This window comes from Argiope bruennichi, chromosome 4, assembly GCF_947563725.1.
Source record: "Argiope bruennichi chromosome 4, qqArgBrue1.1, whole genome shotgun sequence".
NCBI classification, from domain to species: domain Eukaryota; kingdom Metazoa; phylum Arthropoda; class Arachnida; order Araneae; family Araneidae; genus Argiope; species Argiope bruennichi.
The window spans coordinates 714,140-741,125 of NC_079154.1; the positions used below are offsets into that span (position 1 = coordinate 714,140).

Genomic DNA, 26,986 nt, shown 5'->3' on the forward strand with positions numbered 1-26,986 from the left:
AACTTAGATCTGCTCGGCAAGATCTTGATAAACACATAGAGTGTTCCAAAAAGTAGATCATTTTATTTCATCATTTATTTCTTTAAATATTGCAGTAGAGTCATTTTCAGTTGCTACGTTTCTTTAAAGGAAGGCAAATGGACAAAATGCTTTGGTTTCTGTAGATGATAATAAGAAATAAACATTAACTCTTCTTAGAGGGAAAAGACCTATAAGTAAAATATTTTCTTAAATACATTTATAAGGATAAAGTTTCATGCTTCTATTTATAAAATTTGCATGAATACGATTATTTTTAAATTTATAATTGCCTTGTCATAAATTTAGATGGTGACATTTATTTCAGGAAAGCAAATTTATTCAAATTGGAATAAGAAATAAAATTTAATTGCTACCGTTTCTTATATTTTCCCACTGGAAACACACACACACACACACGCACGCACGCACGCACACACACACACACACGCGCGCACACGCACACACACACACTTAAAGCAAATTAGCATCAAATATATAGAAACAATCGATTATGTATGCAATGAAGAGTTTAATTTTCTGAACAGAATCCAAAAGAATTAGTCAATAGTTTTCTAATTTAAATTATTACACAAATAAATAAAATAAAGTCTCACCTTTCATATGTGCTGTTGCAGCTGCTTCTCCCATATTAGAAATATCAAATTGTTTGGAGCACCATAAATATTCTGCTTTATACTTATTTTTGGAAGCCTTCAACCATTCAATATATTCACATTTGTAAGTGTACAGTGACATAAATACCCATTTTCCCAACATATGGTAAAAAAAAAAAAAAAAAAAAATACAACTTTTGCACAAAATTTACAAACAGTAAAAATATTTAAAGAATTTATAGATAAAAATGTTAAAATATCAAATATTCTATAAAGAAGTAACAGTTGTAACAAAAGTGCAACAATGAGTTTAAATCACAACTAAACCAACTTTACAAACCTATTTCCGGCCAAAGTACAAAATTATCCTAGAAAATATCCCCCCCCCTCTTATCAGTGCAAGCAATAGAAGGAGAAAAAAAAAAAGGGTAAATCACTGAAGGAGATATTTTTTCTTCATGCATGTACACATAAACATACTATATTACTATATACTATCATCCGAGAAACTTTTTTCAACCTTGGACTCATTAATGCAAATGAATCAGCCCCTCTCATCACTTCATTGTGGGCAGCTCTTTCTACTTAAGGATAAGACAAAAAAAAAAAAAAAAAGTATTCCTATATTAGGATGAATGTAACTTTCCTAAAATTTATTTTATCTTCAGAGAGAAAAATAAACACTTGAGTAAAAAATAAGGACTTTTAAGGCCTTTATAGAAAGATCAAAGATAAAAAAATAAACAGTTTTTAACGACTTTTAATGACACTACACACCCTGCAATTATACAGTAAATAATATTCAAACCACACAGCTTACTTCATATCCAGCATGAGAGATATCCATTTTCTCATTTATTTCTTCAAGTTGTATAGATTTCAATGACAGTTCTTCTTCAAGATTGGATAAGCTTGTTTTTAGTTCATCCAAACTGCATCGCAATTGTTCCGATTTTTTTATCTCCGAATTCAAATCTTCATGAAGTTTTTTGTTATTTTCCTCAGTTAATTTCAATTTTTCTTCAATGCAATCATATTCAATCAAGTAATTCTTAAGTTCATTTTGTGAAACTTTGCATTCAGCATTCATGCTAGATAATTTTGCATTAAGATCTTGAATTCTGGCCTATAACCAAAAAAATTCTATATTAAATTTGGAAATAAAAATCAATTGTTATTACTCAGAATTTAAAAAATAGAAAACTCTGTCTAAGAAATAAATGACTTATGAATATGATAATATTTGTGGAATAACAAATTTCCATTTTTGAATTTGAGTTTTGGTGATTTTACATTTTTTTTTTTCAAATTATACATTTTTAACTTATATATTAAATATCTTTAAACTGTTTATTTTCATAATTTTCCTATTCATTAAAAAAAATTAACATTTTGAAATAATCTGGTGAAAATTTTTATTGGTTGAAAATTTGTAATGACAGCAGTGTTTGATGGGCATGAACTGTAAAGTTTGGATATAATAGAAACAATATGCCATAGAATATTATAACTATTAATACTAAATTTGAAAGAAAAAATCCTGCCAAAATGAAATTTAAAATTAAACATATAATAAATCATTACACCTCAAAATATTGCTGACTGTTCACATGTTTTCATGCTTAAATTTTGTTGGCATCTCTTGAAAATACAAGTTAATTCATAACTCACTTTTATATTCAATTACAAAAACATAGGCAATAACGTAAGATAAATTCAAATTTTCAGTCATCAAAATGTAAATATAAGTTTATAAAAAAACTATTCATATAAATGGTCTTGGGCATTATTCATAAAAATGGTGCTCATGAAATTGTTCACAATTTTATGAGCACCAGTCTATAAAAAAACTGTTTCAGAATTTTAAAATAAAATTAGTTATCCAGTAATTTTACTCTTATTGTAGGAGGAGGTGGGAAGTAGGAAAAGAAAAAAAAAAAAAAAAAAAAAAAGGAAATTTTTCATCTTTTTAAAGAAAATTCAAGGACTAGAAAATTACATACTTTGAAAAAATGTAAATGATAAATTTAAATCAATGTTTCTTTTTTACTAAATATTTCAATGTGCTGTAATTTTTTTTTATTAAATATTTTTAAAGGTTCAAATGAAAAGAACATAAGACATTAGTTATGTTAATCTTATAATTAATAAGTCAAAATGTACAGTTCAAATTGATTTTGAGATTGTAATTCAAATATCATCAATGATAGTCGCATATAGCTTAAATGAGTACCATTATAAATAATTTTATACAAACTTCTTTAGTGCGCTTACTTCATAACACTTTCATATTTCAGCCAAACAAAATTCATAATAAAAAAAATTATTAATCCCACAAGAATCTTTACTCTTACTTTCGATCATTACAGGACAGAATGAAGGGAAAATGCAAGGAAGAGATGTAAATGAACAAACCTATCTAAATACATGAACTAAATACAATATACCATTAAATATCTTAACATTTGCATTTTAGTTTGCTTTGTTAAAGCTTTAATTAATAAAACTATTTAATTCTAATATTGAAATGAAAATTTATTTCTCCTTGCTATTTCAGCTAATTTGTTCCCAGGCTTTTGTAGCTCAGAAACAAATGTTTATTGTTTTTGGTTTTAAATCATTGAATTTATTTGCAATATTTGCTGCTCCATGTTTCTAACAGAGCAAGTGCCCCCCCCACCCCCTGACTCTCTACTTTACTGCATTTTTTTATTCATTTAAAAGAAAAGCAGCAATACTAGAAGGGCAATCACCTTGTCTTAGTGTAGCAGGCTTCTAGCAACCCCTTTTTCCTCATTGTTAAAAAATCTGTTTGGGAAAAAGATGAATGAAATGTAAATCAAAGAATCTGATCATTTAAATCCCATCTGTCAAATTATTAAACAGCAAGCATTCGAAATATTAGTATCTTCTCCAAATTTGACAACCTGTTTAAGGTAGATAAAAATATTCCTTTTCCTCAAAAATATAAAATTTATTTATTTATTATTTAAAACTTTTAACAGTTTTCTTTATAAAATCTTTTGCATCTTGTTTCTAAGCAATTATATCTTCTTATATCTCCTTGTAATTATATAAGTTTTAATGCTATTTTACATTTTTAAAAGCTATTTTTTTTCAAATTCTTATCTTTGGTAGAATTATCTTACAAAAAAAAAAAAAATATCCCTAATATTTTTTTTTTTTTTTTTTTTTTTTTTTAACATCTCATATAACAATTTCTCAATAAGTTCTGCAGTTTCTGAATTAGAGAATAAGTAATCTCTTCATTTAGAAATTTACTATGGATGTTCTAATGCTTCACAATGAAATTTAAAAAAAAAAAAAAAAAAAATTCATGTTATTTATTAGTCGAATCCTAATATTTAGTGAATGGGTTTAAATACAGTTTACTTTTTAGATCAGAAACTGGATAATATATTTCAAGTTATATGCAAAATGTTAAACAAATCATTTGATGTCTCTAAAGATTTTTGCTTTAACCCCTTTTTTAACCAAAAAAAAAAAGGCCGCTTTTTCTAATTATTTTTTTTTATAAAAAAACTTTTGGCACCTAACCGATAGATTTTACTTTCATGTTTCTTTTGCAAAAATTCAAAAATATAACTATTTTAGAGAGCTTTTCAAAAATTTCCTCTCAAACGTAATCACATACAATAATAACAGCTAAGTCAGTAGGATGTCGGACATCCGATTCAATTGTCCATTCAATCTGTTGTTTAAACTATAATAGCAGAATAATAAACATGACGACAAGAGAATCTGATGTCACATTTTACTAACTGTTTTTCGTTGGTCAGTTAAGAAATCAACGTGATGGATAAAAATTTGTATCAATAATTACTTTCATCGATTAGTTTGATTACTTGTCAGTGGAAAAGTTATAATAAGAATATTATTATTATTATACAAGACTTAGGATAATATAGTGAATATGTGGGAACCTTTTGATTTATTTTTCCTGATTACATTTTTACTTGATCTATAAGAAAAGGAAGAGAAGAAAAAAAAAATCCTTTTTAAATAATTGGAACATTAGACATTTGCATGAATATTGCAGTATTTCCTTGTGCTGTTCACTCTAATTCTCATTTTCAAATTAAAAAGTTTAAATACTATATTTCATTTGTTTCAGTTTGAGTATTAGTTAACTACAAGATTACAGTTAACTTATTATAATAGTTAAGATATACTATTATAAATTACAGTTGTTTTAGTTTGAGGAATAGGAAAATACAAACTGTTATTTAAAATATTATTTTCTTGTTCTTCATGAGACAACAGCCCCTTGCAGACCATGGCTGCCTCAACCATATGCACTTTCTATCCCCCACAACTCCCTCCTAGTTCTTTATCCTCAGAACTTTCAGGTCTCTTTCCACATTTTCCAGCCATCTAGTTGAAGGTCTTCTTCTGGCCTGGGATGTCATAGGATTTTTAAAAGTGGATATTTTTAGGGTGCTGTTTTCAAGGCTTCTCTAGATATGGCCTAGCCATCTTAACCCTATTGCTTCGGATAACCAGTGCTATCCATAATTGCCTATAGAGTTCGTATAATTCAAAATTGAATCTAGTTCAACATCCTCTCTCTAGTACTGGGCCAAACATAGTTCTAAGGATCTTTCTCTTGAACATGTTCAGAGAATGCTGAGAGTTCAAGTTTCACTTGCATAGAGCAGAACAGGCATAATAAGAGTCTTATAAATTCTTAGTTTAGTTTTTCGACTGCTTAAGTTGAATCTTAATTGCTATTTCAGTCCAAAGAAACATTAGCCATTTTTATTCTATTGTAAATTTCTGCTCCAAATTTATTATTGTCATTAATCATTGTGCCAAGGTATTTGAAATTATCGACTTTTTCGAATGTATGAGCATTAATATACAGAGGAACACTGTGATTATAGTTGAGGGTGGGAATTCCATAAAATTTGGTTTTATCTAAAATAGTATTGACATGAAGAAATATTTGGATAAATACTTTTACTTAAAAGAATTTGGTATTTTTATTAAGTAGTAACTATTTTGAATAAGTATCATTAGCTTCTACAAAACATTAGAGTAATAAATATCTCTTGGTATTTAAATCTTGGTATCTCTATCTAAATATTCAAATATCTCTTGAAAACAGGGGACAGAGAAATCAGACGATCCTTGATAATATATCTAGAAGTCATAAACTTGCATATGAAATAAAAATCAATACATTGCAATCAAAACAAAACATTTTATTTTATTTACTGACAGAACAATGAAGAACTCAGAGAATGAACAACAAAGTATAATTTCTCTCAAAAATGGATGGCGATGGAGAACTTGGGACCACCGAAGAAATATTGACTTTCATAAACAAAATTTGCAGAAATCTGTTCTAGAGATTATACCTGAAGGAGTGGTTTTTAAATTTTGTCAAATATTTTAATTATTATATACTACCCGTGAAAGCTGTCAATAAGAGAAGGGAGTTTATTTTTTTATCACAATGATTACATTGTTTGACCATACGATTCTTATTACCACAAAAAAATAAAAATAGTTAATTATCATAAATAATTATTTATCATAATTTCATCAAATTTTTCATTTACATTTATTTAAATACCAGTGACAGTCAGTTGTTCACCGGGATTAAGGCTCACTAAAATTTTCAATAGAATATTTTATGTAACTTAGTTCCTTATACAGGGTGCATAATAAGAAATTATTGCAAAAATGAAGTACTTTGTACATGTATACATACATAAACTTGCATATATTCTATGCAACGTGATATTTTGTTTTATAAAAATACAAAGTTTTAAAAAAATTATTTAAAAAATTAATTGTAAATGTGTATTCTTTAAACTTTAATATTTCTGTATATGTACAATATTTACACAACGTCTTCTATTGTAAAACAAATGGTGTCCTCTTATTTTTCACAAAAACAAAAAAGTTATAATGAAAAAGCTACCAATACCAAAAAATTATGTCAACATTCATAAGATTAACAATAAAAATCTGTGATTTTTTTTTCTCAATAATTCTTAAAATTAACAAACTGCCAGTTTATTTAGATAGATATATCAGTTCTGAAAATGTTAACATTGATGTAGAAGCATAGCAAGGGAAAACAATTTGTATTTGATTTTTATATATGAATCAACAAATAAGATTCAATATAGATGGGATGGAAAGTATGTTTTTCTTCCTGTACTAACTTGCTATATTTAAAAAAACTTATATTCTTATTATTATCTTAAAACTGATTCAGTCTTATAAAGCCAAGATCCAAGCACTTCGGAATGGCTTTATAAGGCTGATTTTTTTAATGGCCATCATAAGACTGACAAAATTATGATGAAATCGATGACAGAACAATGTCATTTTTAATAGCAAAAAATAGCAGTGTTCAGAAATGATCTGACAGACTATAAAAAAAATTGGTTTTATTGTGTCCTACTTACTAAAATGTGATTATATATTTTGCGAAGAAATAAAAATGCTTCAACAACTTCTAGTTTCCATGAATAACAGAAACAAATTTGAGAAGTTAAAAAACAGCCAGCTCTGTAGTTAGAAGCAAAATGAAAATAAAAAATGTTAGCCAAGAAGTTTTTAAAAAGTATTTTTTGGAGCCAGCGTGACACAATATATCACATAGCTTCAATGCTTAACAAAAAAATCAAATGAATTTTATTCAATGAGCCGCTTTAAATTTTTAATCAAGCTCAAATTAAAGCAAAAAAAGCATTTTCTTCTTCTCCCCCCCTCCTTATCAAACTTTATCAGCGGTAAATCAATAAATCCAAGAAGTGAAGATATTGTTTTGAATTTCATTACAATAAAAATCATTGTTATAAATTACATCCGAAATTAATTTTTAAAAAATTACTACAACTAAAGGGGGGGGGGATGCATTCATTTAAACAAAATTGATATAATTGAAAAGCAATTTTTTAAAACCTTTAAAATGTTGTAAAAACAATTTTTGTCAGATTATGCTTTGATATAATGGTCAACAACAAATTTAAATTCTGGTTTTATTTTTAAAAAAAATAAAACTTCTAAAATTTTGAAATATTCCTTCTTAGTGGATCTCTAATATCCAAGAAGTAAATTTCCAAATTTCATTTTTTTTAACTTCAATGGTTTATGCTGTGCACTGCTCTATAAATCAGGACAAACCTTTATAGATAAAGGAAGATTTCATTGGGGAAAAAAATGTATAAGAATTATTAAATAAAAGAAAAAATTGTTATAAAATGATAGAATCTAAACCCTAAAATATAAGTTTTGAAAAAAAAAAAATCTTTTTATTACTTTAAAAATTTTGTCCCAAAACTAACAGGTATTTTTCTTAGTAAAAACTAAAATTTAACAATACTGATCTAACGAATAATAATTTTCAAATTGATGAGATATTTAAAAAGTAGACTACAAAAGAAATCACTATCATTGAAAACTTATGGTTCAAGTTAAAATCTCATCACAGTAGATTTTATATGATTGACTAACATACTTACACACCACAATTAATTACAATTCAGGTGTTTTTACACCAACTTTACCATGTTTGACATATCTTTTTGGCACACCAAATTCATTCTACTACATTTTTGCTTACGTTTATTCTGCACTTTTCTTTAACATCACAAAAAAGGTTAAACACATACTTATCATGCATAATTTATATAAATTCCTCATCTCAAGCATTAGAAAATTTTTCCAAATGTTTTTAGAAATGGAAAAAGAATGACATAATATGTACATTGTACTGCTTCTTCCAGAAAATTATTCCAGCATTTATATAAGCGGCAACGCACATGGTTGAAGAAAGAGGGAGCAGGAGGGAGAAATAATAATAATAATAAAAAAATAATAAAATTTCCTCTTAATATATGTTGGAACTATTTTATCCTGGTTTTCTTGTTTGAATTTTTTTTTTTTTTTTTTGGACGAGATTTCTTTCTTGATACATCTGATAAACAAGCTTTTACGACAATGCTTTTGAATTACCGTATTCAATGTGTGGGGAAACAAAATGCTGCATTTGTATTTCTCAAAAAAGTTAAGCACTTTTTTAAGGACCATTAAAAAAAAAAAAAAAACTGAAACATTTTTAAGGTGCTTGAAAATGGCCTTCAAATTTAAGCAATTTTCTTGATGTTACACACCCTGAAGAGCATTTTGTTGGCCCAAAGAAGAATTTTTCAGCAATTTTAGTCATAGAAAACATTTCTCAGAATAAATTAGAAATCTTTTGATAAAAACTATATGAATAATATCTCTCTATATATTTCAAAGACTGTTTAGCTGTATATTTAAGCAATGTACAGATACAATAAAGAGTTTAAAATGATTATCTCCAACTGCTAAGCAGGTTGAAGATTCTTTGGCAGTTGTGGTAATAATCCTATTTGATACTTCCTTTGATTCCTCCAAATTATACAGTGATGGGGTTTGGCAGTATTACCATATTAAGATTTTTTTTTTTTTCTCTCCCAATTTAATGGTATTTTCACGTCAAAACAGAGACAAACTGACTTTCTCGTATCTCCCAAAAAATGGCCGATGTATATTTCTCTTATAATTCAAGGATCCACTGAAAAATCAATTAGATTTTTGGAGATCTAAAGACAGTAAAATAAAATCCAATTAGCTCTAAGGCTCATGGGAATCTTGTTATTTCTACATAAATTTGTTAGCAAAATAATTTATTTAGAACTAAAGATTGTTAAAGAAGATTATCCTGACTAAAAAAAGTTATTTACCTCCTGTTCAATTTTCATATCTACAATCCTTTTCTTCAGCTCATCAGATTCTGAAGATTTACATGTTTTTTCTTCCATCAATAATTTTATCTTATAGTTAAGTTCATTTATAGAAGATTGGAGATTTAACCTTATGCCCTTCTCTGTTGTCAGTTGAGAAACAATTTCTGCTTTTTCAATACGGGATTGTTCCAGCTTCTCTTTTAGCAATGATTCATTTAAAGAACATTCCTGAAGTTTATTTTCTAAGCCAATGTATTCATTCTCCACAGTACTTAATTTTATTTCCAGTTGTTGGATTTTAGTCTAGAAAAGAAAAATGCATTTCACTTCATAGGAATTCAAAATTCTTATTATTGTAAAGTTTTCATAAAAGTTATCTAACTTTCTCACATACTTAATTGGGTTTTTTTTTCCATTTTAGACTTGACATATATTGGAGAATGTAAAAGAAATAAAATTGTTAATGAAATTCAAAAAAATCATGTTCCATTCTGATTAAAGTACAAATGAAGCAATATTAAAAATTTTGCAAAATAACTTTATTCTCAAAAGCCATGCCTATCTTTTTTTCCACATTACCATCTTCTTAAAAGAAATCATAAAATAATTTAGTAGAATTAAAATTTAAGTTTTTCTATGCCTGTACAAACAAATTACTATAGTTTTAAAAACACTGACATGGTAGCAAAAACAATAACTTGACATGTATATACATATTTACAATATATTACAAAAAATTTTCAAATAAATTTCCAGTATAATATGAAAAATTCTCATGAAGTTTAAATTTTGCATGAACTATTTTTTAAATGATAATTTGAGATTTAAAAAATTGAATATATTCAAAATGAGAAGAAAAAATTTGAAATTGCAAATTATGATTTTTCATAAACATTACAAAGAATAATTCTTATAAATATATAACTATTCTAGATGGAATGTCCAGATTTATGTTGCCCTGTCTTAACACTAATTTTATTAATGAATAATTGCAAAAACTATCTCATAATTCTGAACAATGGCTACATAATAAAAGCTAAAACTGAGCTGGCAAAGCTTTTCCAAACCATCTGCCTCAGAAAAACTGGATACAATGTGTATTACGTTCTGTATAAAGCAGGTTTTCAGGACAATTTGCAACTTTCATTCACAAAGCTCCAAATGTTTTGCAAGTCTATGATAATAGATGAAAAGGATATGACTATGGATAACTGGATTACAAATCTGGTTCAGAAGCATCATTAATGTTAAAATCATTGCATAAAATGACAAATTATCAGTTCATAATAATAAAAATTGAATTCTAATTAAATTATATAAGCATCTGTCCTATTATCCCAAGATTCAAATCTAAAGCTAAATTATTTCAATACATTTTATGGATTAAAAAACTTATTTCACAATTTTTGATGAAACTAATTAATCAGCTGATACATAAACAAATAAAATGATATAGCAGATTTTAAAATCATTCAAGATTTTTACTTTGAAGGAAATAAACTATATTTAATATTAAATATTTTTATATTTAATTTTTTTTAATATTTTGTGTAAACTGAAACAACAACTGTCTGCAACACACAATTTATATTATATTATCAATAAATATGGTAATCAAAGATGAATGCTATAATAATCATGATTATGTTATTCGTCTTAGCATACTGAAAATTCACACATTACTATACCAGTAAATTCTATGATTCGCTTCTTATATTATTGCAAATATATTTATACATGAGACCATTTTATTTAAATTTGTTTTTTTCCATCTGTTTGGATCCATTGAAAAATCAAGTAGTTTTATGGAAAGCTAAATACAGTAAAATAAAATCCAATTAGCTCTAAGGATCATGGGAATCTTGTTATCTCTACATAAATTTGTTAGTTATACCAAAAACTCCATTGATTAATCACATTTCAATAATATACACTTTTATTTGAAATGATATTCTCATCATGAACGAGATGATAAAAAAAAACTTACAATTTCAAATTTGTTTTCTAAAAGAAGATGGAAGGTATGAATATCAAGATTTTCTCCCTAAGCAATTACTTCAAATCTCCATTTCAATACTAATTTTATATACATGGATTCTCAAAAAAAAATAGAGAAAAATTATTTAACCCTTTGTGGTTGTATGTTCCAGTCGTGTGTCAGCTCTAAGCAGCCACAGCAAAGAAACATACTAAACTTATATTATATTCGCTGTATCTTAATCTTCATTTAGGACACCTCAGTTCACATTTTCTAAGAAAGAACAGAAACGGCTAAGGAACTTATTCACATACCAATATGAGGCTTCTACCACTTCATGACAACAAAACCTAATATTAAAAGAGCCGCATTTGACTTGCGATGAAAAATGAAGGTCGGAAAAAGCCAAATGAAATGCAACACTTGTCACCGAAAACCAGGACTTCATATTGGAGACTGTTTTGAAAGATGCCACACGATGGCGAATTATAAACTATAATTTTTTAAAATATCACATTAAAACGTATCACTTTGTTTACAATATCGGTTTACAAAAGAATGAATAAACTGTGTTTTTCCTTCATAATCTTGCATACTATCACTGCTTGCTCAGTGGAAATTAATTCTGCACAGCACGACACCTACATCGAAATTTAATGCGACTGCAAATGGTTAAAAGACAGCTTTTGTTATAGAATTTTCATGCAAAATTTCCTTACTCCTACTCACACTATCAAATATATAGTTGTAGATTGTTTAAAAATTTCACGGTATCAATTTCTATTACATAAATTAGCCTTTTGATTAAAAGCGGTGGGATAAGATTGCTGAAGGGAGGAGTGGAGACAAGACAAATCTGACAGAAGGGCAAGCACAATTTCTATATTTTGCAATAGCTTAAAAATAATTTATCATAATTAAATTTTACATTTAATTAAAGGAAATTAAGTATTATTTAGTTTATTTTTTAATTCAGATACTGACCTACTCTTTCATTGTTAAAAATTTACAAATATATTATATAAAAATTTTCTGTTTCTTTATTGACTGTCAAAAAGATTATCAAAATTTGAATTTATATTATTTTATGAGATTCTTGAGACTTACTTGCACTAAGATCTAATATTGAAAAAAATAAAGTTATATTTCATTCTAAATTGTAGTTCCTAGATAGAAACACAGATTGCGCCAGAATGACGTGTCATGATAAATGAACAAATTTATGCTGTTAACATGGAAACTATATAAATGAATGTAGGAAACTAATTTCAAAAAGTTTTATAAAAGAAACTTTTTAGAAATCCAGAATAATAAAAAAAATATTCAATGTTTTCGCGAAAAATCGATTATTTTTTTTAGCATAATTCCCTATTTAAAATAAATTTTACAAGAATTGCAACAAAGAGCAGGAGTTCAGATTTATTTTGAATCCAAAGCAAATAAGAGCATGTGCACAACAAAAATTTACTATAGTTCGGACATGATCTGTATAGAAAGCGGAAAAGTTCAATGACGCTGTTGCTTCTTAAGAAGGTTGGAGATAATATTTTGTAAATATACATGTGTGTATGTGTATTATATATATATATATATATATATATATATATATATATATATATATATATATATATATATATATATACACACAAACTTATTATTTTATGTAAGATATGTAAAATGTACTTGTGAAAAATGGATTACTTAAACATTAGTTTTTTCCATGTATTCATTGTTTAATGTATACTAGCTGACCCGGAAAACGTTGTTCTGCCATCTTAATTATTTCTAGTGAATATTTTGGTTGTTAATTAAAAAATAACGAATCCATTGTAAGTGTGTGGGGATAGGATATAGGACAGAAAGAGGAATGGAGCGCTCTAGACGATGATCGCCGATAAAAACAAAAATACCAATTATTCATTTTCTCAATACAATATATTTCATTAACGTAACGAACACATACATTGTTTGATCCCTTTAAAAGTTAAACGTAAAGTGAAAAAAGTAACATATTTTTTATCCTGAAGTATAAAAATGAAATAAAGAAAATCAAAATTCATTTCGAAGAGCAATTGAATGTACGATATTTTTTGTTAGTCCGTCTTTAGCCAACACAAATAAGCTCGATGGTTTGCCCACGCGAGAACATGTCACGTATAATTGTCCGTGTGATAAACACGGTGTGCCCAAATCTAAGCCGCAAACAGACATCGCTTGGCCTTCCAACTTGTTGATTGTCACTGCGAATGCCAATCTAATAGGAAATTGAACGCGTTTGAATTCAATTGGCACGTCTGTGAGAAACATTGGAATTCGTGGCAGCAAAACATTTTCTGCTCGGAATTTGCCATTCAAAATGGTGGCTTCGATAACGTTTTTCATCAATTTTTTTAAAGACCAATCGCGTACTGTAGTGGGTTCAAATTCCGAAGTAAAATAACCGGAGATCCAACTTTCAGTCGTAGAAGGTGTGGTCGCATACCTGACAAATCCAGTGAGTTTAAAAACTCTGTTGGATGATTTACAGCACCGTTAGCATCGCAAACTGATCGATCGATTTGTATGATACCAAGTCGCCTGGCATCGACTGCTGTATCTTGAAGCTTAAATCGTCGACGTCCACATTTTTTGCTTCCAAAATGACTCTTTCTGCCAGCCACACATGATTTATGTATTACGTGCGTACATCGGGAAATATGCGGTCAATGAGAGCATTTTGCGAATCAACGATAGTGCAGAAATTAGTGGGAAATTTTATGCATCCAGTATTTTCATACACAGCAACTTTTCCATCGCCAATATCTAACAATTGGTCCGAGAATGTGTCAGCAGATGGGTCTTGTAGCATTTGGAAGCGCATGTTTATTTTTAGCTGGACTTTTTCAACATTACGCCACAGTGGTGATGATTTCAAGCAAGCGTTGATCTCGTCAGCGTACGTTGAACGTGGAATGACGGGATAGGGACACCCTAATTATCTACCGTTATGAAATGTACTTTACGACCTATTCTCATAACTACCAAATACACATAACAAATTTCATAAAAATCGGTCGAGCCGTTTCGGAGGAGTTCGAACACAAACACTGTGACACAAGGTTTTTATATATTAGATTTGGTCTAAAAAATTTAATGCATTTTATTAAAAAACAATTAGATCTTGAATATAAATTCCCCATCTTCATTTTTTAGGTATGTGTTCTTGCAGTTAAGAACGGTTTTCTCTCGAATTTACTGCAAACTAATATTCCTCCCAAAAATGAGTTTTATCCCCTCAGTGCCATGCATTGGTTTTTCTTAACCTATTCGTATAGAATGACAAATATGAATTGTGCATCGAATTACTGAATTTTCAATCTGCAATTAAGTGAAAGAATTAATTCAAAATGCAAAAATCACCTGAAATTGCATCAGTGCCTCAAATGTCTTTATATTATTCTAAGGATTAAAACCAAAATAATTGTCCTAAATTAGATGAGCCATCTAATTAGGAAGTTAAGTAAATACATTTGTCAAGGGTATGTTATGTATGAATCATTATTTTAATTATTTTGTCTATACATCTTTATCCAAAGTCTATTAAAAATTTAGAAGTAAAAAAAAAAAAAAATTAGAAGCAAAAAACTGAAAATTACATTTCTGGATTACTTAATTCTGACACTGAATGCAGAACCGGAAGAATATAGGTACTAATTTATTTAACAAATTTAGTGTATACTTATAGCTTTTTAGTAAGCTATGAATGAAAAATGAAAATGCTATCATACCACATGTTTATTTTTTGTTGTCAATTACAATCGGCAACGTTTTATTAGTGAAAATTGTAGCTTAATAAATTAAAATGGAAAAAAAAAAGTTTTATCGTAAAATAAACTTAATTTAAGATTACATAATTTACTTATTTTGCTGATTTATAGTGAATCCACATAATTTGGCTACATCAAGGTAACTCTTCATAGCATGAATATTGCTTAAGAATGAAGAATAAGAAATATCTGATTTGAATATTTACCTCATATTCTTTCTCTGACAGTAGAGTTTGGTTTTGAATTTTATCAAAATCTGCTGATTTTTGACAGAGTTCATTGTTTAAGGTATGTATATTCAATTTTAACTCGGAAGACTTGGCTTCATACTTCTGCACTTCATTCTTTAAAGAATCTAATTCTTCATTTAGTGAATCTCTTTCATTTCTCAATGACTTTATTTCATCTACTAGCATGTTTTCTCTCTTCAGCACAGCATTTAGTTGTTCCTGAAATGAGAAAGAAAGATTTTACTTACAATAACTACGTTGAGAATTTTGTAGTTTAAACTAATAGCAGAGGTTTTTAAAAAATGTAAAGAACTGACTACAAAGCAGAATATAAAACAGATATTGTTTTTAAAAAGCTGATCAAGCTCATTAAATTAGCTTCAACACAGGAATAATAACTACGACACCACAAAATAAATAATTTAAACAAATAAAAATTGTCAAAAGTAGACAAATTTTTGTTTTCAAATAGTGAAAAGTTAAAATAACTTAATGGTATTCATGCAGAAAAAAAATTAAAAACTTCGAGAAGGAGAGAAGACGATTTAGCTTAGCGTAGTGCCAATATTTCATAAGATCCAGTTATTAATTTTTCAATTTTGATAAGACAAATTAAAAATGAAAAGGTACCCAAAATTTGTGTACAACTTAATAACTTTCTTATACTTCGCCAAACGTTCTTGCTTAAAGAAAATGTAAGCATAATGTCTAATATTACCTAATGAAACAAAGAGATTGAAAAGAAAAATATTTCTTGCATTAAACATTAATAAACAATAAATTAATAGCAGATTACAATGCTTCACAATAATGAACATTTCGTTTAAAATAATTTCCTATAATAATACCAAATTCGTTTTCTTAACACATGGTATGATTGAAACAGAAACAATGTGGTAGTTATTTTATTTCTTTAAAAAGGGAGAAATCTCCTTCCTTTCACCCATGAATGTCCTAAGTTTTTAGACTTTCAGAATCCTGCACATGCGCATTCTATACTCTATAGTGTAGTAAGCATAGCGAAGAAAATCGAATATGCATTTTGCACGCCTTTTTTCGATCGAATGAAACCAAAGTTTGGCACATAATTTTAGTCACAAGATGATTTGATGGCAATGTAAGATCCTATACCAATCATTTCTTTTCGATTAAATCTACTAAACAATTCACCGCCTGTCGGTTCTGAACATTCTCGTACATGTAAACTAAATAATTCAGAAACACGGCAACTTAAATGAGTGAAATGTGATACGGATCTACATTTCAGACTTTAAAACAGCACACACAATTTTATTTATGTGTTTACATACATCTGAAAGTGCAAACTGATAACCCAATGATGGATGCTGTTGAAATTTGACATTTAACAAATCCTTTCTACGCTAAATCAGAGTCATATTTTACCCATCTTACGTTTTTCAGCTATCGCATTCACCAGTTCTCAGACAGCCAAAAAGATTTCCCGAGAACAGATTCTGCTAGCCATTTGATAGAAATCTACAGGTTTGGTGTAATGATGACATAACTAATCTCATCCGTCAAACTCAAATCGTTTTTGAGCTATGTGGTTCACAGACAGACAAATTCACAAATGCGCAGAGTTCTAAAACGTAGATATTCGCCAAGATGTTGAATTCAAATTTTTCGGCACTTTTTCTTTTCATATTTCAAAAATAAGAAAGCAAAAATTGAAACGGTCAATATTTTCTTCTTTCAAATAACAGAGACCAAATTTTCATGGAATAATACATTTGTGTGTGTGCGTGCACGTCTGTATGTATGCAAAGGTGAAGAATAATGGTGATCGATTCTCTCTCTTTCCCCTCCTCATTCTTCAATGCGATCCCGGAATGTGAACGTAACCAAAAAATTATTTTAACTAAAAACAAGAATGCGAAACCGAACCTCAAATCCTGATTCGATATAAAAACGAGTTCACAAATAATACCATCAAATTGCCATGGTAATAAAAAATGATGCAAGAAAGCAATGAAAGAATCAATCTTTTTATATTGATAAATGCGTTTAACATATGACATAATGAAAACAAATCACGAACAAGTTAGTTGCTTCAGGACAGTCAGCAGAAACCAAATCCATCAGAATTAAATGTGCGCACAGCCATCATCAACAACAAATAAATAAAAGGATACCCTCTGTAACTTTGTTATTGATTATCACATCTTCACAAAATTGGTGTCGATTTAAAGGGCCACCCTTGTTGAGAGTTGTTGACAAATTAACTGAATTGTATAACTATTATCTCAAAATTTTTCCATTACAGAAATCAAGATTTTTAAATTCTATTTGTTCATTTTACGTATGTGTATTAAATTTCGTTTCGAAATTCGCAGTAGTTCTTGTGATATACTTAAATTTATTTGCTGAAAACTCTGTCCAAAGACAGCCATCGGGGTTCCGTATGTTAAGCTAATCTCAACCTGGTAATAGCAAAATATGCATATTTTTTGCATTTTCATTTCAGGATTTTTGTAGAGACAAACAAGACAACTCATATTTTTACCTAGATATGAATATGATTTTTAAAATATAAATATTTCCTTACTTTTTATTTAATTAGTGAAGCATTTGCATTACTTTTAAAATCTATTCATATTTACTCGTTTTTAGTTGATCCCACCCTAAGAGATTAACAAACATCTTAATTTTTATGGCGAATAAAATAGGCTGTTTACTTCATTTTTTCCAGCTTAAAAAGTCGTTGATTATTGAGATGAGAATGACAACGAAATTATTAGTGTTTATGAAATTTCTTAAACAATTTTATTTTTATTTCCAGATGGAAACAATTGTTAATTTGATAGAAGATTTATTAAGTTTACTACTGTAAGAATGACAAATTGACAGGCATCTTTTTGTTCTGTAACAGTTTATGTAATCAAGAAAAATACAATGAATTGTTTGTTGCAAAAATAGCAATAATGCAATATTACTTTAAGTAGTGAAAAATGCCAGGAAAGGAAGCTACAATTTAAAATTATTCAAGATAATAGTATATTAAAAGAAGATTCATATTCACAAAAATCTATTTATCATTTAGAATTTAGTAAGAAAAATTTATATATTAAGGCGGAGCAGGGCAGACATATTACCTCTCATGCTCTTTAAATGTAAGTCACAAAAAATTAAGGACTTGGATGATATATAACAAAGTATTTTTTGTTGTCATACAAATCATTTAATAATTACTTAACAACAAAAAAAAAACATTACGAATCAAGATTACTTTTTTCAATTCCTACTATTAGCTCACTCTCTCTCTCTCTCTCTCTCTATATATATATATATATATCTTGTTCAAATTTTCAATCGTTAATAAAATACTTTTCCTTCATCCACTCAAGTTCAAATACATTTTTTTTTTAAACTTGTAGTAGATGACATTCAATGTTAATACAGTTTTTTTCAAATATTAATTAATTAATTAATTAAATTTGTCCAGTAATTTCTATTTCGTCGTCAAATCCGTCGCCATGGAGCCAAGTTTGTCACCAATTTTGTAATCTATACTTATAATAAAGCTCAATGTGTGTGTGTGTGTGTGTGTTGGCGCTCTACAGACCAGACCGTTTGACATACAGCTACCAAATTTGGTACATGTATACCTTGGAGGTTGGGAATGTGCACCTGGGGTTTCTTTTTTCGAATTTTTAATTAGAATTTTAATTATTAATTAAAAACTAACTTTCCCGCCAAAAAATCTTCAATTTTCCCCACCGCCAACTTTTCCGCCAAAAAAATCTTCCGTTATCCCCAGCGCCAAACGAGAAAGGCTTCTGTTTTTTTTTCTCCCAACAGTAATGAGGCTAGGGTTAAAATTTTTCGGCGGATTATTTCAATCGGTTCTGTTTATTTTCTTAATGTTTGATGCATTTAAAATTAAACATTGTTAATGAATCAATCTTTCAGATTCATTCTGAAGTACTTTTGAATTAAAATAAAACAGAATAAAGGAAATTAAAAATTTCTAATCCGCATAGCGTTACCCCAACTGGCGTAGAAAAAAAGTCACGTATTTGCGTTACGTAACTGGCGTTGAAAATTCACGCATGCGCTTTGTGTTCTGATTGTTGCCATGACAACGTTATCAATGGATGATTTAAATTATTTTTGGGTTAGTTGCATGCTTTTGTAAGTAAATTGTATTTATGTTAGTTATATATTTTTTCTATATGCTTATAGTTTTAAGTACGTCGTTTTTTAAGTAGTTTTTTTAAAACCTGTTTTCAACCGTTTATTTTAAGCGATTCGTTTTATTTTCTTAGTGTTTGATGCATTTAAATTTAAACATTGTTAATTAATTGATCTGCCAAACTCTTGAGATATTACATAAATTAAAAAAGATATTCTTTAGTGCCCATAAAGTTTAAACGCTGAGTGACTCTATTTTCAGTAAGCAGATTATAAAAAAAATGCTTTGTTTCAGTAAAAAATATTATTATATTCATTGAAGATTCATTCTTTACACTTTAATTTAAAGCATACATTCTACGGGTGCTAACAGAAAATGAGAGAGATACATATTACGTTATGACTGAAGGCCTTTATAATATTATGAATGAATTATATGACAATCAAAATTTGAAGTTTTAAAATATTTTGATGAAGAAGCTATTAAAGTAGAAATTGCATAAAATATTTAATTATTAAAATTTTAACGAACATTAAGATTGGCGAACCGGCTGGTCTCCAAAGGCGGCTAGTTATTTAATAAAAAGTAACTAAAAAAAAAAATGTTGACCTAAGTAGGAATTGAGTTAAAAAATTTTGTTTTATATATTACTTGTTTATTTTTTCATTTTTGCCAGTTCATGCATTTGGGCATCAGTTTCTGCAACTTCTGTAGATTTTTCAGCCATCATTCCCTGGAGCTAATCCCTAACAAATAAGGTACAACAATTTTTACGGCCTAACATACATTTTTTAGCTGTTTCACTATCCTTATCCTTAATAGAAAGTGTTACCGATATATAAATGATATATTTAATGAAAATACCAAAATTCGATTTAAAAATAAAATGCTAATGCAGTAATAAAATATTTTCTGATGCTAAGAACTTTTTAATACAATTGTAGATTTAATTTTTTTTATTCTGATTATGAATTTTTGTAGACATGTATGGCATAATAAATCTTTTAACTTGTCATGAAAACTTTTTTTTATTCCACATAATACGTTTTTTTTTTTACATCCAATCAAGTCTTTTTATTATTATTAATTGCATTAATTTCTAGAAGACATATTGAAAACTTTAATACTATAGAAGAGCAAAGAAATGCTCAGATCTCTTTACTGGGAATATAAAAGACAATTCTGACCACTATAAAAACTTCCACATAGGGGAAAAAAAAAAAAAAAAAAAACATAACCACTATTGGCCCTGTCTTAATGTAGCTAAAGAAAAGTGAGTAGTTCAAAATCAATTCATATATTTTGGGCTCATCTTTTTCCTTTGCATGCAAAAGATCAAGAATAATTTCAACATATTTCTTAAAAACATTAAACTAAAGACTTCTACAGCTGTCTTTGTAGATAATTTTTAGCAAGAAATATGAGCAAATGTATTTCTTAAGATTTTCAGCATTGCATTCACAATAGGGTGCAATAAATTTATATATGAATGCTTCACTTGCCAGATCAACTAACTCCATATTCAGAATTTTATTAAATTTTAACATGATTGATTCTATATTATATATATTCAGAGCAAATTTCTTATAATAAATATTAATAGCCTAAACAAAAAATCTCTTTGAGCCTTTGAATAATAAATAATTTATTTCAAAAGCCAATTTGATTAACTCCAAACTGTAATGTATATCATAATAAAAACTTAGTTAACCCGTTTCATTCTTTTCCCTTTGCTACGGAGACATCCAATTGCTGTTCGTGTAATTTCGTTCTCTCCATTAAAATTACGAGTTGAGTAAATTGAAACGAAATTTCTGGTAAATGGACATATTTATTTGCCTAACGACTCGCAATTTGCTATTATTGAATCTCACAAACAAAAATTTCAGAGCATTTTTTCACTGGATGATTGGTGAAATATAATAAAACCCTGTTAAAAAAAAAAGCACTATATGATTCATATAATGCATCAAGATTTTTTTTTTATTTTCAAGTACTTTAGAAAATTTTATCATTAACAGAAAGGCAACAGTTACAAAGATACCAGTAAATTGGCTAAAAATGCTCTGGATAAATAAGAAAAGTTGAAATCCCACCTCATACATTTCAAGTGTGACTTTAACAACAATATTGAATTTAAGGCTATTAATATAAGAAAATGTATAGCATGTAGATCCCTATGTCTGAAAAATGTTGACCAGCCTGCAGCAGGTAGAACTGTGACAAAGAGAGAGAGAAAGAAAAGACACGATGGACTTGTTGAAATTCATTCCTTCTATTAAACATAATTATAATAAAACTTTAAGGAGAAATCGATGAAACAGTAGCTCAAATACATTTAACGAAGAAGATGTCTTTTATATTTATGATGTATTAATTGGAAAAAATAATACTTGTAATATATATAACAGTAACAGAACCATTATTTATTTTTGCTACAATATTTAATAAAACATATAGATAAAGTTTTCCATAATAAAAAAAAATAATTTCAAGACTAAATTGGCATGAATAATTTTCTTTCACTTCCTAAATCAATTAACTCCCTTAATCGCATACAAATTGTAGTAATAAAAACAATTATTTCACGGCTATTCTGTCTTATAATTTTTAGATAGAAGATGCACCTGCAGTAATACACATTGCATCGTATTTTTGAACTTTTAAAAGAATTTTTTTAAAAATGTTATGCATGTATATACTATCAATCACTATTTTAATTATTTTGTCCACACATCTTTATCCAAAGTCTATTAAAAATTTAGAAGTACCAGAAAATGTTTTTGCCATGAAAAATAACTGAAAATTTAATTACATTTATTGATTACTAAATTATGAAACTGAAAACCGAATTGGAAAAATTAAGGTAATAATTTATTTAAAAAATTTACTGCATACTTGGAGCTTTTATTGTCGCAAAAAACTATCATACCACATATATTTATTTTTTGTTGTCAATTGCAATTGGTAGCCTTTCATTAGTGAATAGTTGTAGCTTAATAAATTAGAATGGGGGATAGAAAAAAAATATTTTATTGCAAAATAAATTTAAGATTATATAATTTACTTATTTTGCTGATTTATAGTGAATTCACATAATTTGGCTACATCAAGGTAACTCTTCATAGCATGAATATTGCTTAAGAATGAAGAATAAGAAATATCTGATTTGAATATTTACCTCATATTCTTTCTCTGACAGTAGAGTTTGGTTTTGAATTTTATCAAAATCTGCTGATTTTTGGCAGAGTTCATTGTTTAAGGTATGTATATTCAATTTTAACTCGGAAGACTTGGCTTCATACTTCTGCACTTCATTCTTTAAAGAATCTAATTCTTCATTAAGTGAATCTCTTTCATTTCTCAATGACTTTATTTCATCTACTAGCATGTTTTCTCTCTTCAGCACAGCATTTAGTTGTTCCTGAAATAAGAAAGAAAGATTTTACTTACAATAACTACGTTGAGAATTTTGTAGTTTAAACTAATAGCAGAGGTTTTTAAAAAAAAAATCAAAAGAAGTGACTACAAAGCAGAGTTTAAAACAGACATTGCTTTAAAAAGCTTATCAAACTCATTAAATAAGTTCCATCACAGAAATAACTGCCACACCACCAAAAGAATAATTCAAACAAATAAAAAAAAATGTCAGAAGTAGACAAATTTGTTTCAATTATTGAAAAGCTAAAACAACTTCATGGCATTCATGGGGGGGGGGGGGAGAAGGAGGAGATAAAAACTTCAAGAAGGAAAGAAATAGATTTAACTTAGAGTGGTGCCAATATATCATAAAATTTACTTCGTTAATAAACTAATAACTTTAATTATTAGTTTATTAGTACTCCCTTTATAATATTGATGAAATTTCTATTATAGTTTTGGTAATTAAAACTAAAGCAGTCCTTGTTTCTTCTATAAATGTTCCCATAGAAAATTTCATTTCTTCCCAATTATCAAACCTTTTTAAAATTTCTCCAAAAATAGCATCTTAATATCCTTTTTATCAAGAATGAATGGTTCCTGATACTTATTGTTTAAATGTTTACCTTTATTCAGTGTTTTAACATTAACAATCTGCCAACATGTAATAATCATTTTTAAAAACTCGGATGTACCTTTGGAATGGATTACATTTTTTCTTTCTCCTAATTCAACAAGGGCTTCTGCAACATGTTTATTAAAAATACTCAAAACCAACTGAACATTTTGCATTTCCATATTTGATGGAGCAAGTGCTATAAGACTTAATTTAAAACCATATTTAACTAAGCAATCTGATTCTAACTTGGACAAATTTCTTATATTTGACAATCGAGCTGCTTTAAAGTTTTTGTTTGGCTATATCTTTTACTTCATGAACCAAATCAAAATCAGCGTAAAAGAAATATTTGCCATCATTTTTTTTATTATTATTTAACCAGTTGTTTCTCATATACTTGAGCAAATGAACAGGGTCTAAAACAAAGGACAGTAGTCTTAGTTTATTAACTGTATGAGGATAGTAATAAGATAATTATGGTCCATCAATAAAAAAAATCCAACAGCTCTCTTGCTGTTCTTTAAGAAAGAGGAAAGAAATTAAAGTGCATAATTATAGATATATAAGCATTAGAATTGACTTTGGTACTTAAGAAGCTGAAGCTCTTTGATTTGCTTTCATTTCTAAAAATCAATCTAAAAATTTTTGCTATTATATGGCATTTATAATAATCATTATCTAACAAAAATATCTAAACAAAGCATCAAAGAAAATAGTTAATCAAATTCAACAAACACGTACAAAGAGTTAAAAAAATCTTTCATATTAACACAAAATCAAGCCTAAGTAAATTTTGTAGACAAGGAGTTTAAGAATAAATAAGAAATTGTATATATTCTATGCAAAAATTATTTATTTAGAACTGAAGATTGTCAAGGAATATTATCCAGATAAAAAAAAAAATAATTATATACCTCCTGTTCAATCTTCATATCTGCAATTCTTTTCTTCAGTTCATCAGATTCTGAAGATTTGCATGCTTTTTCTTTCACCAATAATTTTATCTGATTGTTAAGTTCATCTAAAGAAGATTGGAGATTTAACCTTATGCTTTTCTCTGTTGTCAGTTCAGAAACAATTTCTGCTTTTTCAGTACTGCTTTGTTCCAGCTTCTGTTTTAGCAATGATTCAGTTAAAGAACATTCCTGAAGTTTATTTTCTACGCCAATGTATTCATTCTCCACAGTACTTAATTTTATTTCCAGTTGTTGGATTTTAGTCTAGAAAAGAAGAAGGCTTTTCACTTCATAGAAATTAAAAAGATTCTTATTATTGTAAAGTTTTTATGAAGGTTATCTAACTTTCTCATATACTTAATTGATTCCCCCCCCCCATTTCAGACTTGACATATTTTGGAGAATGTAAATGGAATAAAATTGTTAATGAAACTCAAAAAATTCATATTTCATACTGATTAAATTACACATCAAACAATATTAAAAATTTTGCAAAATAGCTTTATTCCCAAAAGCCATGCCCATCATTTTTTTTATTCCACTTTGCCATCTTCTTAAAAGAAATCATAAAATAATTTAGTATAATTAAAATTTAAGTTTTTCTATGCCTGTACAAACAAATTTCTATAATTTTAAACACACTGACATGGTAGCAAAAACAATAACTTGACATGTATATACATATTTACAATATAATATGGTTTTAATATTGATATGGTCACTATAAGATGTTGTTAGGTTAGCTAATTACGCAATAACTTAAGACAGAAGGACCCTTAAGTAGCGACCGAATAAATTGACCGACTTGGCATTACATGGATCTCACAACTTTTTACGATAGAAGAACTGAGTTGCGAGACTTGGTTTTTTTACAAGTTATGTTTTTGATGGCATCTCATTTCTTTTTGTAGATAGTCCTTTTCTTATTTTTGTATGTAGTCTTCCACTTTTTCTTTTCCAGTACTACTTCTTGAGATTCAACTACAGTTTTTCTCAAAGCCCAGTCCCTGTCTCTATGGGTTTTTCTCGTAAGCTTTGATGTTATAATTTTTGACAAGTCTGAATGGTAAAGGCTTCTTAGTCTGTCGTATTCACAAATTGAGGATTACTGCGCTTTAATACTTCCAAAGTCGACATTTATTAGATGTAAGCCGTCCAGACTTGTAACTCTCGGAAGTGCCACGTAAGCTTGACCGGATATGAATGCTACAGAACCGATATACATCAGTGCATTATTTAGACTTAGGCCCTGACTTTTGTGTATAGTTATAGCATAGGCTATACATATGGGAAACTGTTCGCAATGAACATAAGCTCTATTAATAATTTCAAATTTAGTTTTGACCAGACTAAGCTCGTAAACATGTTATTTATTAAATATTTTTTGTATTTTCCGGATCAACCTTTACTCTTTGCACTATACCGATAGAACCATTAAGTAAACCAAGACTCACATCAATATTTCGCCTTAACATGACTTTTGCTCCTATTTTTATAATTATGTTCTCTTCCAGGCCTGCAGTCTTCATATTTTTTTTATGCATTCACGAGCTCTTTTTGTTAGGTATCTGGGGAAATTTATGCTATCTACAGCTGTAAGTTTTATTTTGGGATGTAGAAGAGGTTTAAGCACTGCAGTATTTAATTGTTGACACATGTTTTTTGTAGGTAATAAGCAAACGGTATCATCAGGAAGTTTCGAGAGGTGTTCAATTATTTCAATTAATCTGTTTTCATATGAATTGGATTTGAGAGTTATTAATCTAGTCTAGAATAAGTCTTGGTCTTTTTGTGTAGTCACACCTAATCTTATCCTACTTAGCATTTCAACAAAGTCAGAACCATTGAACTGTGGCATGTTAATTGTAAGTTCATCGTATATGAACATTTCAGTAAACAGATTCGGTACACTGAAGGAACCTAACAACTTGTTAGTTTCAGCAGTTGATACTTTTTCAAAAGGTGACTTTTCTCTTACCGGCGGGCGCTGTAAGAGATCTCCGAAAACTACAAGATGTTTTTTTTAACATCAAACAATATTTCAGAATTAATGTTTCTACTTTATCTTCAGGTATCCCATATTATAACATGCAAATATTATGATATTTTAATTTATAAATTATAAACAATATAATTGGTTACTATATTTGTTGTAATTTACTATTTTACTTTTTATTATTTAATATATTAAATAATAAAAAACAGCTAATTGAAGATTTCACTTTTAGATTGTCATTAAACAAAAATCTTCATTTAGAAATTTTAGAGCAGAAATGGTTAAATGCTTATCATCCTTTAATTTTGAAACCAATGGAAGAAATTATCCATTTAAAGTGACCAATTCTTTTATTAATAATGAACCAATTCATCAAGCACATTCCTGATGTAATAGGACAAGAAAGGAATGCAATTTATAAGACAATCAAATTCAAATGC

General features: G+C 28.1%; 1 protein-coding gene across 4 annotated transcripts in view; it reads right to left on the reverse strand.

Moving 5' to 3' along the window:
- Positions 1-26,986, reverse strand: part of LOC129965411 (centromere protein F-like) — a 158,227-nt gene that overhangs the window by 42,889 nt on the left and 88,352 nt on the right. For 3 of the 4 annotated variants that reach the window (XM_056079266.1, XM_056079264.1, XM_056079263.1), the window contains exons 13-17: positions 24,509-24,814; positions 22,737-22,979; positions 15,379-15,621; positions 9,386-9,691; positions 1,456-1,761 (exon numbers count right to left, since the gene is read on the reverse strand). In XM_056079266.1, coding sequence (XP_055935241.1) covers positions 1,456-1,761; positions 9,386-9,691; positions 15,379-15,621; positions 22,737-22,979; positions 24,509-24,814 — 1,404 coding nt within the window. The remainder of the gene's footprint in view (positions 1-1,455; positions 1,762-9,385; positions 9,692-15,378; positions 15,622-22,736; positions 22,980-24,508; positions 24,815-26,986) is intronic. The other variant, XM_056079265.1, reaches the window with a different exon arrangement.